This window comes from Achroia grisella, unplaced genomic scaffold (assembly GCF_030625045.1).
Source record: "Achroia grisella isolate CSIRO2021 unplaced genomic scaffold, CSIRO_AGI_Agris_v1 utg461, whole genome shotgun sequence".
Classification (NCBI taxonomy): Eukaryota; Metazoa; Arthropoda; class Insecta; order Lepidoptera; family Pyralidae; genus Achroia; species Achroia grisella.
In genome coordinates, this window is record NW_026712871.1 from 1,120,992 (window position 1) to 1,134,948 (window position 13,957).

Sequence of the window (13,957 nt, forward strand, 5' to 3'; positions counted from 1 at the left end):
TCGGTCCAGATACCCCGATAGCGCGAGAAATCTTAGAATCAATAAAGGTAGAGGTCGATCCATCGTCCAAAAGAGCAAATGTATCGACACTACCCTTAGGGCCGCTTACTGTAACCGCCACAACTTTTAACAATGGCCGTAAAGTCTTATGTTCATTGACAGTCTGACCAATGAACGTATGAGCAACTGTCTCGTTAACGTTTTTATCGGTTGTCATTATCGGGGGACAATCTGCGGAATTCATGGAAATATGCGCTCGTGGTTGGTCCTCCTGAGATATATCCTCTATAGTAACATAATTATTACTGACAGAGGACCCCGACACACCCGACAAAAAATGTAAAAGTTTATGATGCTTATATTTACACCCCGAAATATTACATAAATCTCCTCTAGTACAATATTTATATCTGTGTAAACCTTTCTTAAGGCATCTGTTACAAACTTTTTCATTTTTACACCACTCAAACCTCTTTTGAGGTGTGAGAGAAAGAAATTTTTTACATATTTCTATCGCATGACACTGCTGACAATAAAGACATATTAATGTCTTGTCAGGCGTATTATCAACATTGTCACTCAAAGAAAATGTACTAGAATGTGATGAATTTTTCATTTTAGAATTTATTTTAGAATAATTATCGAAAGAACTACCAGGATGATTATTAATTATACCAAATTGTAATTGAATATTTACCTCCCTAGTCAAAAAATCAGCTAAAAGTTCAAGTTTTGTTGGTGAACCTACAGACGTGTTGGAGGTGAAATTTTTGTTGGAACTAATAAAATCTATCCACCGTGATCTCATTAGTGGGGTCAATTTGGATAATACAGAGTTAAAAAGTTCAGGAGATTCTAAATAAGCTTTGTTTTTCAGTAATTTTATAATTTCGACACTGTTACGAACGCGACAAGCAAGAATATGTAAATCTCTCGATTCTGTGCCTAGCCTAGGAAGGGCCCGCAGTGTATTCACTTCATGTAGTACAATGTACTCTGGTCGAGCGAACCGCATTTCTAGCTGTGCCATGACTGGCGCAGGGTCGTGTGCTGTCACCAACAATACGGCAACGGCCTCTCGTGCACTACCACGTAACGCCATGCCAATACGTGCTAAGTTTTCAGCAGGCGTGTACGAAGAGGCTGACTCTTCGAAAACTCTTTTAAAAATAAACCAATCTAAATGTTTACCATCATAGGGAGGTAGCCGATCATCCCTGTGTTTTGAAGGACGGTTAACATTCGTTAAAGCTGTTATTGCATTTGCTAATAAATGAATATCTGACTTACCTGTGTGTGTATTATTTTTACAACAAATATTACTTTCCGGGTGCTGATTTGTAGTTACTATTCCCTGAGGACACTGGTAACTACACTGTGCCGATGATTCAGCCAGCACCGCATTAATAGGACCTGAAGATTGAAGATATGTAGATTGGGGCTCTGAAAAAGTCAAATGTCTGTTAGTGAATTTATTAGAAACAGAGACGCGATCCACAAGGGCAGACGTACCGAGGCGCGAATAAGCGACCTCCGAAACAGGGGTACGACTGCGGGGATACGTTGTAGAAGGTAGGAAATCCACAAGAGCCGAACTACCGGTGGTTTGAATTCCAACAGGGGCAGTACGACTGGGAATGACCACCTCCCTAGGCTCCGTTGCAACATCCACACATTTGTTGAGCCAACCCTGGACATATTTAATAGACGAACGTACGCTACGTCGACTGTTACGTTCATCTTCAGCTTCAATCTCAGCTAGTTCAGCGGATAACTCCAATTCGAGTACCTCACGTTCTCTTTGTTGTAATTGTCGTTCTCTCTCCGCTTCTTTTTGTTGGCGCTCCGCTTCTCTCGCAGCTGCGGCTCGTTCCAAATCCAAGAGCTTTTTCGCATGCTCGACTTGAGCGGCTACGGAACGGGCTCTGACAGTGGAAGATGAAGTTGTGGAACCTGAAATAAAAGAGCGTGCTGCGCCCGTTGTTTCGAGCGGCGCGCTAGCAATGTTACGGAAGGAAGGATGGACTGTATTAAGGCTGGTTAAAAATGAGACACGTTCTTAGGTGAGGTAAAATAGGTGTAATCAGCTCGCTAGTAAAAATATAAAGACAATATGGCATAAGAAAACAAATAGTATACAAAAACAGAACGTCAAAATATAAAATTCAAATATATATAAAAAACATAAAAACTATCAAAAAGGTTGCCATCGGCAACATCCTCCCCAATTTAGCTGATGGGCAACCGCACCAGCCTCTTAGAAGCTCGACGTAGTGTTCCGCCAGCCGTTTGAACGTCGACGACACGTACACCCCCATCGTAGCCAGGATGGACCGCCGAAACTCTGCCTCTAAGCCAGCTACCTCGAGGAAGGTTACTCTCTAAAATTAGGACCAGATCTCCGACGCGTAGGGGACTAGAATTTCTATCAGTCCTTGATTTTGGTATTAAATTCGGCAGGTATTCTTTAAGCCAACGCATCCAAAAATGATCGGTAAGTCGCTGTACCTTTCTCCACTGCTGTCTTCCCACCAGGTCGACAATGTTACGGAAGGAAGGACTGTATAAGGACTGGTTAAAAATGAGACACGTTCTTAGGTGAGGTAAAATAGCTGTAATCAGCTCGCTAGCAAAAATATAAAGACAATATGGCATAAGAAAACAAATAGTATATAAAAACAGAACGTCAAAATATAAAATTCAAATATATAAAAAACATAAAAACTATCAAAAAGGTTGCCATCGGCAACATCCTCCCCAATTTAGCTGATGGGCAACCGCACCAGCCTCTTAGAAGCTCGACGTAGTGTTCCGCCAGCCGTTTGAACGTCGACGACACGTACACCCCCATCGTAGCCAGGATGGACCGCCGAAACTCTGCCTCTAAGCCAGCTACCTCGAGGAAGGTTACTCTCTAAAATTAGGACCAGATCTCCGACGCGTAGGGGACTAGAATTTCTATCAGTCCTTGATTTTGGTATTAAATTCGGCAGGTATTCTTTAAGCCAACGCATCCAAAAATGATCGGTAAGTCGCTGTACCTTTCTCCACTGCTGTCTTCCCACCAGGTCTCTATCGAATCTAATTCAAAATAATCTTTAATTAATTTGTCAATTTCTAAAGTATCAGAAGGTGTAATACAATAATTTACACAAACTTCTGAATCCGTCCCTGGTACATTCTTTGGCGAAAATGAGAAACCAAAAATGACCCAACCTAATTTAGTTAAACACGCCACGGGTTTAGAGGGACCATTCTCTCGAACTTGAGAAGGAAGTGATAAAAACCAATTATCTATACCTATAATAAGCATCGGTTGTACATTTTCGTAACAAATAACATTTTTCAAATCTGATAAATGAGAAAAACTTTCTAAGTCAATTGTACGTAACGTCTGACGTGACACACCCAAACTAGTAATGGAACGCACTCTACGTAATTTAAAAGGGTCACCGTCAGCATTACGCCCTTTAATACATATGTCGACAAACTCTACCTCAGACTGTTTTGAGAGCCCCCCAATGCATTCAACCTTGAGGCTAGCCTTTGGTCCAGATACCCCTATAGCATGAGAAATCTTAGAATCAATAAAGGTAGAGGTCGAACCATCGTCCAAAAGAGCGAATGTGTCGATACTACCCTTAGGGCCGCTTACTGTAACCGCTACTACTTTTAACAAGGGCCGTAAAGTCCTAAGCTCATTGAAAATCCGACCACTGAAAGAATGAGCAACTGTCTCTTTTTCATTTGTATCGTCCGTCCTCGTTGATGAACAACTCGCGGGAGTCAAGGAGCTCTGCGTTCGGGGTTGGTCTTCCTCAGGCACCTCCTCTATAGTAACAAGGTTATTACTTACAGAGGACTCCGACACACCCGACGAAAAATGTAAAAGTTTATGATGTTTATATTTACACCCAGAAATATTACATAAATTCCCTCTAGTACAATATTTATATTTATGTAAACCTTTCTTAAGGCATCTGTTACAAACTTTTTCGTTTTTACACCACTCAAATCTCTTTTGAGGTGTGAGAAAAAGAAATTTTTTACACATATCTATTACATGACACTGCTGACAATAAAGACATATTAATGTCTTGTCATGCATATTATCAACGTTGTCACTCAAAGAAAATGTACTAGAATGTGATGAATTTTTCATTTTAGAATTTATTTTAGAATAATTATCGAAAGAACTACTAGGATGATTATTAATTATGCCAAATTGTAATTGAATATTTACTTCCCTAGTCAAAAAATCTGCTAAAAGTTCAAGTTTTGTTGGTGAACCTACGGACGTGTTGGAGGTGAAATTTTTGTTGGAAATAATAAAATCTATCCACCGTGATCTCATTAGTGGGGTCAATTTGGATAATACAGAGTTAAAAAGTTCAGGAGATTCTAAATAAGCTTTGTTTTTCAGTAATTTTATAATTTCGACACTGTTACGAACGCGACAAGCAAGAATATGTAAATCTCTCGATTCTGTGCCTAGCCTAGGAAGGGCCCGCAGTGTATTCACTTCATGTAGTACAATGTACTCTGGTCGAGCGAACCGCATTTCTAGCTGTGCCATGACTGGCGCAGGGTCGTGTGCTGTCACCAACAATACGGCAACGGCCTCTCGTGCACTACCACGTAACGCCATGCCAATACGTGCTAAGTTTTCAGCAGGCGTGTACGAAGAGGCTGACTCTTCGAAAACTCTTTTAAAAATAAACCAATCTAAATGTTTACCATCATAGGGAGGTAGCCGATCATCCCTGTGTTTTGAAGGACGGTTAACATTCGTTAAAGCTGTTATTGCATTTGCTAATAAATGAATATCTGACTTACCTGTGTGTGTATTATTTTTACAACAAATATTACTTTCCGGGTGCTGATTTGTAGTTACTATTCCCTGAGGACACTGGTAACTACACTGTGCCGATGATTCAGCCAGCACCGCATTAATAGGACCTGAAGATTGAAGATATGTAGATTGGGGCTCTGAAAAAGTCAAATGTCTGTTAGTGAATTTATTAGAAACAGAGACGCGATCCACAAGGGCAGACGTACCGAGGCGCGAATAAGCGACCTCCGAAACAGGGGTACGACTGCGGGGATACGTTGTAGAAGGTAGGAAATCCACAAGAGCCGAACTACCGGTGGCTTGAATTCCAACAGGGGCAGTACGACTGGGAATGACCACCTCCCTAGGCTCTGTTGCAACATCCACACATTTGTTGAGCCAACCCTGGACATATTTAATAGAGGAACGAACGCTACGTCGACTGTTATGTTCATCTTCAGCTTCAATCTCAGCTAGTTGTGCGGATAGCTCCAATTCGAGTACCTCACGTTCTCTTTGTTGTAATTGTCGTTCTCTCTCCGCTTCTTTTTGTTGGCGCTCCGCTTCTCTCGCAGCTGCGGCTCGTTCCAAATCCAAGAGCTTTTTCGCATGCTCGACTTGAGCGGCTACGGAACGGGCTCTGACAGTGGAAGATGAAGTTGTGGAACCTGAAATAAAAGAGCGTGCTGCGCCCGTTGTTTCGAGCGGCGCGCTAGGTTCCTCACCAACTATATCCGCGGAGGATTCCGCTCTTGGCTGACTACTCTCACCCTTCGTTTGGGAACGTGTCTTCATGTCGGAGAAAAATTTAGAATTTTTGTTATAATATAATACTAAAGACGGCGAAAGAAAGGACCACAATGTTACGGAAGGAAGGACTGTATAAGGCTGGTTAAAAATGAGACACGTTCTTAGATGAGGTAAAATAGCTGTAATCAGCTCGCTAGCAAAAATATAAAGACAATATGGCATAAGAAAACAAATAGTATATAAAAACAGAACGTCAAAATATAAAATTCAAATATATAAAAAACATAAATACTATCAAAAAGGTTGCCATCGGCAACATCATTGTTATCATATCAGGTGCCTGAGGAAGACCAACCCCGAACGCAGAGCTCCTTGACTCCCGCGAGTTGTTCATCAACGAGGACGGACGATACAAATGAAAAAGAGACAGTTGCTCATTCTTTCAGTGGTCGGATTTTCAATGAGCTTAGGACTTTACGGCCCTTGTTAAAAGTAGTAGCGGTTACAGTAAGCGGCCCTAAGGGTAGTATCGACACATTCGCTCTTTTGGACGATGGTTCGACCTCTACCTTTATTGATTCTAAGATTTCTCATGCTATAGGGGTATCTGGACCAAAGGCTAGCCTCAAGGTTGAATGCATTGGGGGGCTCTCAAAACAGTCTGAGGTAGAGTTTGTCGACATATGTATTAAAGGGCGTAATGCTGACGGTGACCCTTTTAAATTACGTAGAGTGCGTTCCATTACTAGTTTGGGTGTGTCACGTCAGACGTTACGTACAATTGACTTAGAAAGTTTTTCTCATTTATCAGATTTGAAAAATGTTATTTGTTACGAAAATGTACAACCGATGCTTATTATAGGTATAGATAATTGGTTTTTATCACTTCCTTCTCAAGTTCGAGAGAATGGTCCCTCTAAACCCGTGGCGTGTTTAACTAAATTAGGTTGGGTCATTTTTGGTTTCTCATTTTCGCCAAAGAATGTACCAGGGACGGATTCAGAAGTTTGTGTAAATTATTGTATTACACCTTCTGATACTTTAGAAATTGACAAATTAATTAAAGATTATTTTGAATTAGATTCGATAGGGATAAGTACTAAAATGTCTACCTCTTCCGCAGACGCGCGAGCCGTTTCTATTTTGGTTAATACGACCCGACGTCTACCGACAGGACGTTTTGAAGTCGGTTTACCATGGCGGTCTGATAATATTAAAGTACCAGATAGTTATCGGTTAGCTTTATCTAGATTTTCAGCACTAGAAAAGAAATTCCTCAGGGATCCTGTATACGCCGATAGTTATCGTAAAAATATCAAAGACACTATCGATAAAGGTTATGCGGAACTATGCACGAATGACGTGTCAGAATCGTCTGTCCTTTGGTATTTACCGCACTTTGGAGTCACAAATCCCAATAAACCAGGCAAGTTAAGAGTAGTACATGATGCCGCTGCGAAATGCGACGGTGTGTGCTTCAACTCATTATTGCTTAAGGGTCCTGATTTGTTACAATCTCTCATAGATATACTCTTTCGGTTTCGTGAAGGCAAAATAGGAATAATCGCGGATATTCGTGAGATGTTCCCACAAGTAAAGATTAGAGAGGTCGATAGGGATGCTCAACGCTTCCTATGGCGTGACAGTCCTCGCGAACCTATCCGCATCTATAGGATGAGTTCTATGATTTTTGGGGCAGTTTCTAGTCCTTTTGCGGCTATTTATATTAAGAACAAAAATGCAACAGAGTATCAAAACAAATATCCAGACGCGGCGGAAGCTATTATTCATAACACTTATATGGACGATTATATAGGTAGTCATCCTAGCATAGAGAAAGCGTCTCAAGTAGCGAGGGACGTAATCGAAGTGCATAGTCGAGCACTTTTTGAAATTCGTGGGTGGGTTTCGAACGAGCCTTCTGCTTTAGCACTCGTCTCTCCACACTTACGTCTTGTACAGTCGACATCTGTCGATTCAGTTGATTTAGGTCACTTTCCCCAAAGCGTACGGACATTGGGTTTGATATGGCATCCAGATAAAGACACTCTCGGTTTTAGTAACAATTTTGTTCAAGAATTACCAAAAAAACTTACTAAACGGGTTGTTCTATCGGATTTGATGCGTATATTCGATCCCTTGGGTATATTGTCACCTCTTACTATTAGAGGACGTATAATATTTCAAAATATCTGGCGTGTAAGTATCAGCTGGGATGACGAATTGCCGGAAGATCTATTAAAAAAATGGCGTTTATGGCATAACGACGTGTTGTCTGTTCTAACTTTAAAAATCCCACGCTGGTATCTTCTATCAAATCATGTAGAACATCGTGAGTTGCATATTTTCTGCGACGCTAGTAAGGACGCGTGCGCAGCAGTAGCATATTGGCGTATTACGTACTCTGATGGAAATGTGCAGCTCATGTTAGTTTCCAGTAAAGCTAGAGTAAATCCCATAAATAAAGTCCATACCATTCCACGTTTAGAACTTCAAAGTGCACTGATTGCAGCTCGTCTTGCGCGTACGATATGTTCGGCACATGCGTTTAAACCTAATATTAGGGTTTTCTGGACGGATGCTCGTAATGTACTTGGTTGGATTCGTAATGACGCTCGAAAATATCAAACCTTTGTTTCTGTTCATTTGGGGGAAATCCATGAACTTTCAGACGTATCCGAATGGCGCTGGGTACCTACAAGCTTAAACGTAGCAGATGACGCGACTCGTTCGATACCCAGCGACCTTACTGAAAAAAGTAGATGGATCAACGGTCCTGAGTTCTTGCGGTCTTCTCCAAATAACTGGCCTCTCGAACCATCCATCTCAACTCTCCCATGTATAGAGGAGTTGAAACCATCTTATAAATTATCACACTACATAAATGTCACCGACATCTTTTCACCTATCGCAGCCTCTCCTATACATTTTAGTAGTTACCTTAGATTACTTAGATCTACTGCCCGTTCACATCAGTTTATCACTCTTCTCATCAACAGGTACAATGTTGCGAATAGAAGGGCACAACTGATGGGCAATCGCACTCAACCTGCGAGGTCATCAGCTTCAAGCAGCGTGATACACTTACCTCCTTTAACGACTGAAGAGATACAACGGGCGGAGAATCACATCCTACGTCAGAGTCAGGTATCTTCCTTTACCGAAGAGCTAGCAGCAATCCGCTGTGGCCTGCCAGTACCTCGAGGTGGTAGAATAGGTAATATCGACATATTTCTTGGAGAAGGAGAACTTTTACGACTGCAAGGGAGAATAGATGTAGTAGAGAATGTCAGCAATGACACAAAATGTCCGATCCTCCTTGATGGTAAAGACTATGCGGTAAGATTATTGGTACTTCATTATCATCAAAAAGCTGCACATGCGCAGCATGATACTGTAGTTAATGAGTTGCGTCAGTCATACTGGATTTTGAAACTCAGATCAACGGTCAGAGCTGTTATTAATTCGTGTCAGATCTGCCGTATAAAGAAAGCAACACCAATTAGTACACCAGTTGGAAACTTACCAGAAATAAGACTTGCTCATCACAAGAGACCGTTTTCTTACGTGGGTTTAGACTACTTCGGCCCTCTCTGGGTATCCGTATGTCGACACGTTGAGAAGCGTTATTGTGCACTTTACACTTGCTTAACTACTCGTGCTATACACCTTGAAGTAGTACATAGTTTGTCGACTGATTCTGCAATTCTGAGCCTCCGTCGTTTTATTGCAAGAAGAGGGACCCCACTAGAAATTATCTCTGATAATGGGACAGCCTTTGTGGGTGCTGCGAGGACATTGAGGGAGCTGTACGGTTCGAGTATTTTAAATACCGCAGCCAATTCCAACATTCGTTGGCGTTTTATTCCACCAGCAGCACCGTTTATGGGAGGCGCTTGGGAACGCCTAGTTAGATGCGTGAAGTGCGCCCTGAAGTCAACATTACAAGATCGACGAGTTTCTGATGAGATGCTGACAACTCTCCTTATAGAGGCAGAAGCCTTAGTCAACTCACGTCCCTTGACACATATCTCTGATCAACCAGGCTCAGAAGAAGCATTAACACCAATGCACTTTCTCTTGGGTACATCATCAGGAGCGCAACCTACACTGACAACACAATTCTCTGATAGAGACCTGGTGGGAAGACAGCAGTGGAGAAAGATACAGCGACTTACCGATCATTTTTGGATGCGTTGGCTTAAAGAATACCTGCCGAATTTAATACCAAAATCAAGGACTGATAGAAATTCTAGTCCCCTACGCGTCGGAGATCTGGTCCTAATTTTAGAGAGTAACCTTCCTCGAGGTAGCTGGCTTAGAGGCAGAGTTTCGGCGGTCCATCCTGGCTACGATGGGGGTGTACGTGTCGTCGACGTTCAAACGGCTGGCGGAACACTACGTCGAGCTTCTAAGAGGCCGGTGCGGTTGCCCATCAGCTAAATTGGGGAGGATGTTGCCGATGGCAACCTTTTTGATAGTATTTATGTTTTTTATATTTTGACGTTCTGTTTTTATATACTATTTGTTTTCTTATGCCATATTGTCTTTATATTTTTGCTAGCGAGCTGATTACAGCTATTTTACCTCATCTAAGAACGTGTCTCATTTTTAACCAGTCCTTATACAGTCCTTCCTTCCGCAACATTGTGGTCCTTTCTTTCGCCGTCTTTAGTATTATAATATATTTAAAAATTCTAAATTTTTCTCCGACATGAAGACACGTTCCCAAACGAAGGGTGAGAGTAGTCAGCCAAGAGCGGAATCCTCCGCGGATATAGTTGGTGAGGAATCCAGCGCGCCGCTCGAAACAACGGGCGCAGCACGCTCTTTTATTTCAGGTTCCACAACTTCATCTTCCACTGTCAGAGCCCGTTCCGTAGCCGCTCAAATCGAGCATGCAAAAAAGCTCTTGGATTTGGAACGAGCCGCAGCTGCGAGAGAAGCGGAGCGCCAACAAAAAGAAGCGGAGAGAGAACGACAATTACAACAAAGAGAACGTGAGGTACTCGAATTGGAGCTATCCGCTCAACTAGCTGAGATTGAAGCTGAAGATGAACGTAACAGTCGACGTAGCGTTCGTTCGTCTATTAAATATGTCCAGGGTTGGCTCAACAAATGTGTAGATGTTGCAACGGAGCCTAGGGAGGTGGTCATTCCCAGTCGTACTGCCCCTGTTGGTATTCAAGCCACCGGTAGTTCGGCTCTTGTGGATTTCCTACCTTCTACAACGTGTCCCCGCAGTCGTACCCCTGTTTCGGAGGTCGCTTATTCGCGCCTCGGTACGTCTGCCCTTGTGGATCGCGTCTCTGTTTCTAATAAATTCACTAACAGACATTTGACTTTTTCAGAGCCCCAATCTACATATCTTCAATCTTCAGGTCCTATTAATGCGGTGCTGGCTGAATCATCGGCACAGTGTAGTTACCAGTGTCCTCAGGGAATAGTAACTACAAATCAGCACCCGGAAAGTAATATTTGTTGTAAAAATAATACACACACAGGTAAGTCAGATATTCATTTATTAGCAAATGCAATAACAGCTTTAACGAATGTTAACCGTCCTTCAAAACACAGGGATGATCGGCTACCTCCCTATGATGGTAAACATTTAGATTGGTTTATTTTTAAAAGAGTTTTCGAAGAGTCAGCCTCTTCGTACACGCCTGCTGAAAACTTAGCACGTATTGGCATGGCGTTACGTGGTAGTGCACGAGAGGCCGTTGCCGTATTGTTGGTGACAGCACACGACCCTGCGCCAGTCATGGCACAGCTAGAAATGCGGTTCGCTCGACCAGAGTACATTGTACTACATGAAGTGAATACACTGCGGGCCCTTCCTAGGCTAGGCACAGAATCGAGAGATTTACATATTCTTGCTTGTCGCGTTCGTAACAGTGTCGAAATTATAAAATTACTGAAAAACAAAGCTTATTTAGAATCTCCTGAACTTTTTAACTCTGTATTATCCAAATTGACCCCACTAATGAGATCACGGTGGATAGATTTTATTATTTCCAACAAAAATTTCACCTCCAACACGTCTGTAGGTTCACCAACAAAACTTGAACTTTTAGCTGATTTTTTGACTAGGGAGGTAAATATTCAATTACAATTTGGTATAATTAATAATCATCCTGGTAGTTCTTTCGATAATTATTCTAAAATAAATTCTAAAATGAAAAATTCATCACATTCTAGTACATTTTCTTTGAGTGACAATGTTGATAATACGCATGACAAGACATTAATATGTCTTTATTGTCAGCAGTGTCATGCAATAGAAATATGTAAAAAATTTCTTTCTCTCACACCTCAAAAGAGGTTTAAGTGGTGTAAAAATGAAAAAGTTTGTAACAGATGCCTTAAGAAAGGTTTACACAGATATAAATATTGTACTAGAGGAGATTTATGTAATATTTCGGGGTGTAAATATAAGCATCATAAACTTTTACATTTTTTGTCGGGTGTGTCGGGGTCCTCTGTCAGTAATAATTATGTTACTATAGAGGATATATCTCAGGAGGACCAACCACGAGCGCATATTTCCATGAATTCCGCAGATTGTCCTCCGATAATGACAACCGATAAAAACGTTAACGAGACAGTTGCTCATACGTTCATTGGTCAGACTGTCAATGAACATAAGACTTTACGGCCATTGTTAAAAGTTGTGGCGGTTACAGTAAGCGGCCCTAAGGGTAGTGTCGATACATTTGCTCTTTTGGACGATGGATCGACCTCTACCTTTATTGATTCTAAGATTTCTCGCGCTATAGGGGTATCTGGACCGAAGGCTAGCCTCAAGGTTGAATGCATTGGGGGGCTCTCAAAACTGTCTGAAGTAGAGTTTGTCGACATATGTATTAAAGGGCGCAATTCTGGTGGTGATCCTTTTAAACTACGTAGAGTGCGTTCCATTGCCAGATTGGGTGTCTCACGACAGACGTTACGTGCGACTGACTTAGAAAGGTTTTCTCATTTGTCAGATTTGAAAAATATTATTTCTTATGAAAATGTGCAACCAACTCTCATTATAGGTATTGATAATTGGTTTTTATCCCTTCCTTCACAAGTTCGAGAGAATGGTCCCTCTGAACCCGTGGCATACTTAACTAAATTGGGTTGGATCATTTTTGGTTTTTCACATTCGTCAAATAATGTATCAGGGACGGATTCAGAAGTTAATGTAAATTATGTAACAACTTCTGACACTTTAGAAATAGACAAATTAAATAAAAATAATTTTAAATTAGACCCGACAGGAATAGGTACTAAAATGTCTACCTCTTCCGCAGACACGCGAGCGATTTCTATTTTATTAAATTTGGCACATCTGATGGGCAACCGTAGCCAAACTACGAGGTCGGCAGCTTCAAGAAGCCTCACATGTTTGCCTTCTTCAACAACTGAAGAGATACAGCGGACTGGTTGTCGGAACCATACGCCAGAGCCAGGTATCTTCATGCACGGAAGAGCTAGCAGCAATAAACTACTGTGGTCTGCCAACACCTCGAGGTATTAAAATAGATGTTGCAATATTGAGTCGTTTCGAGAAGAGGGACACTACTACAAAATTATCTGGGATAACTTGCACAGCCTTGAGTACTGTGAGAGTTCCTGAGACATTGAGTAAGCTGTACAGTATTTATATGCAGCAGACAATTGCACCACCTTTTACGTATTATTCCTTCTGTAACATCGTTTATGGGTGACACTTGAAAACGCCTTGTCAGAAATGTTAAGTGCGCCATGAAGTCATCATTGCATTTACGCTACGAGTTTTTGAAGGGATGCTGACAAATATTATTATTGTAGATGCAGAAGTCTTAGCCACTTCACGTCCCTTGACCCATGTCTCTGATGTTCCCTTGTGCACGCTGGTTTTAAGAACATTAAAATTAATACCAAAATCAAGGACTGATAGAAATGCCCAGTCTCCTACGCGTCGTCGACGTCGGTCGGTCCCAATTTTAGAGAGCAACCTTCCTCGAGGTAGCTGACTTAAAGGCAGAGTTTCGGCGGTCCACACTGGCAACGATGGCGGTCCACCCTGGCAAGTCTCATCGATGTCAAACCACTGACGGAACACTGCGTTGAGCTCCCAAGAAGCTGGTGCGGTTGCCCATCAGCTAAATTGGGGAGGATGTTGCCGATGGCAACCTTTTTGATAGTTTTTATGTTTTTTATATATATTTGAATTTTATATTTTGACGTTCTGTTTTTATATACTATTTGTTTTCTTATGCCATATTGTCTTTATATTTTTGCTAGCGAGCTGATTACACCTATTTTACCTCACCTAAGAACGTGTCTCATTTTTAACCAGCCTTAATACAGTCCATTCTTCCTTCCGTAACATTGAGTTTCGGCGGT

The 13,957-nt window shown here is 41.7% G+C and overlaps 2 protein-coding genes across 2 annotated transcripts in view; one reads left to right on the forward strand and one right to left on the reverse strand.

The window, feature by feature from the left end:
* Positions 1-13,957, reverse strand: part of LOC131845253 (probable galactose-1-phosphate uridylyltransferase) — a 36,678-nt gene that overhangs the window by 18,066 nt on the left and 4,655 nt on the right. The window lies entirely within an intron of this gene.
* On the forward strand, positions 10,262-11,273 carry LOC131845241 (uncharacterized). Its single transcript, XM_059194281.1, has 2 exons — positions 10,262-10,586; positions 10,933-11,273. Exons 1-2 carry the CDS (start codon positions 10,296-10,298, stop codon positions 11,026-11,028), a joined length of 387 nt encoding a protein of 128 aa, XP_059050264.1. The 5' UTR covers positions 10,262-10,295; the 3' UTR covers positions 11,029-11,273.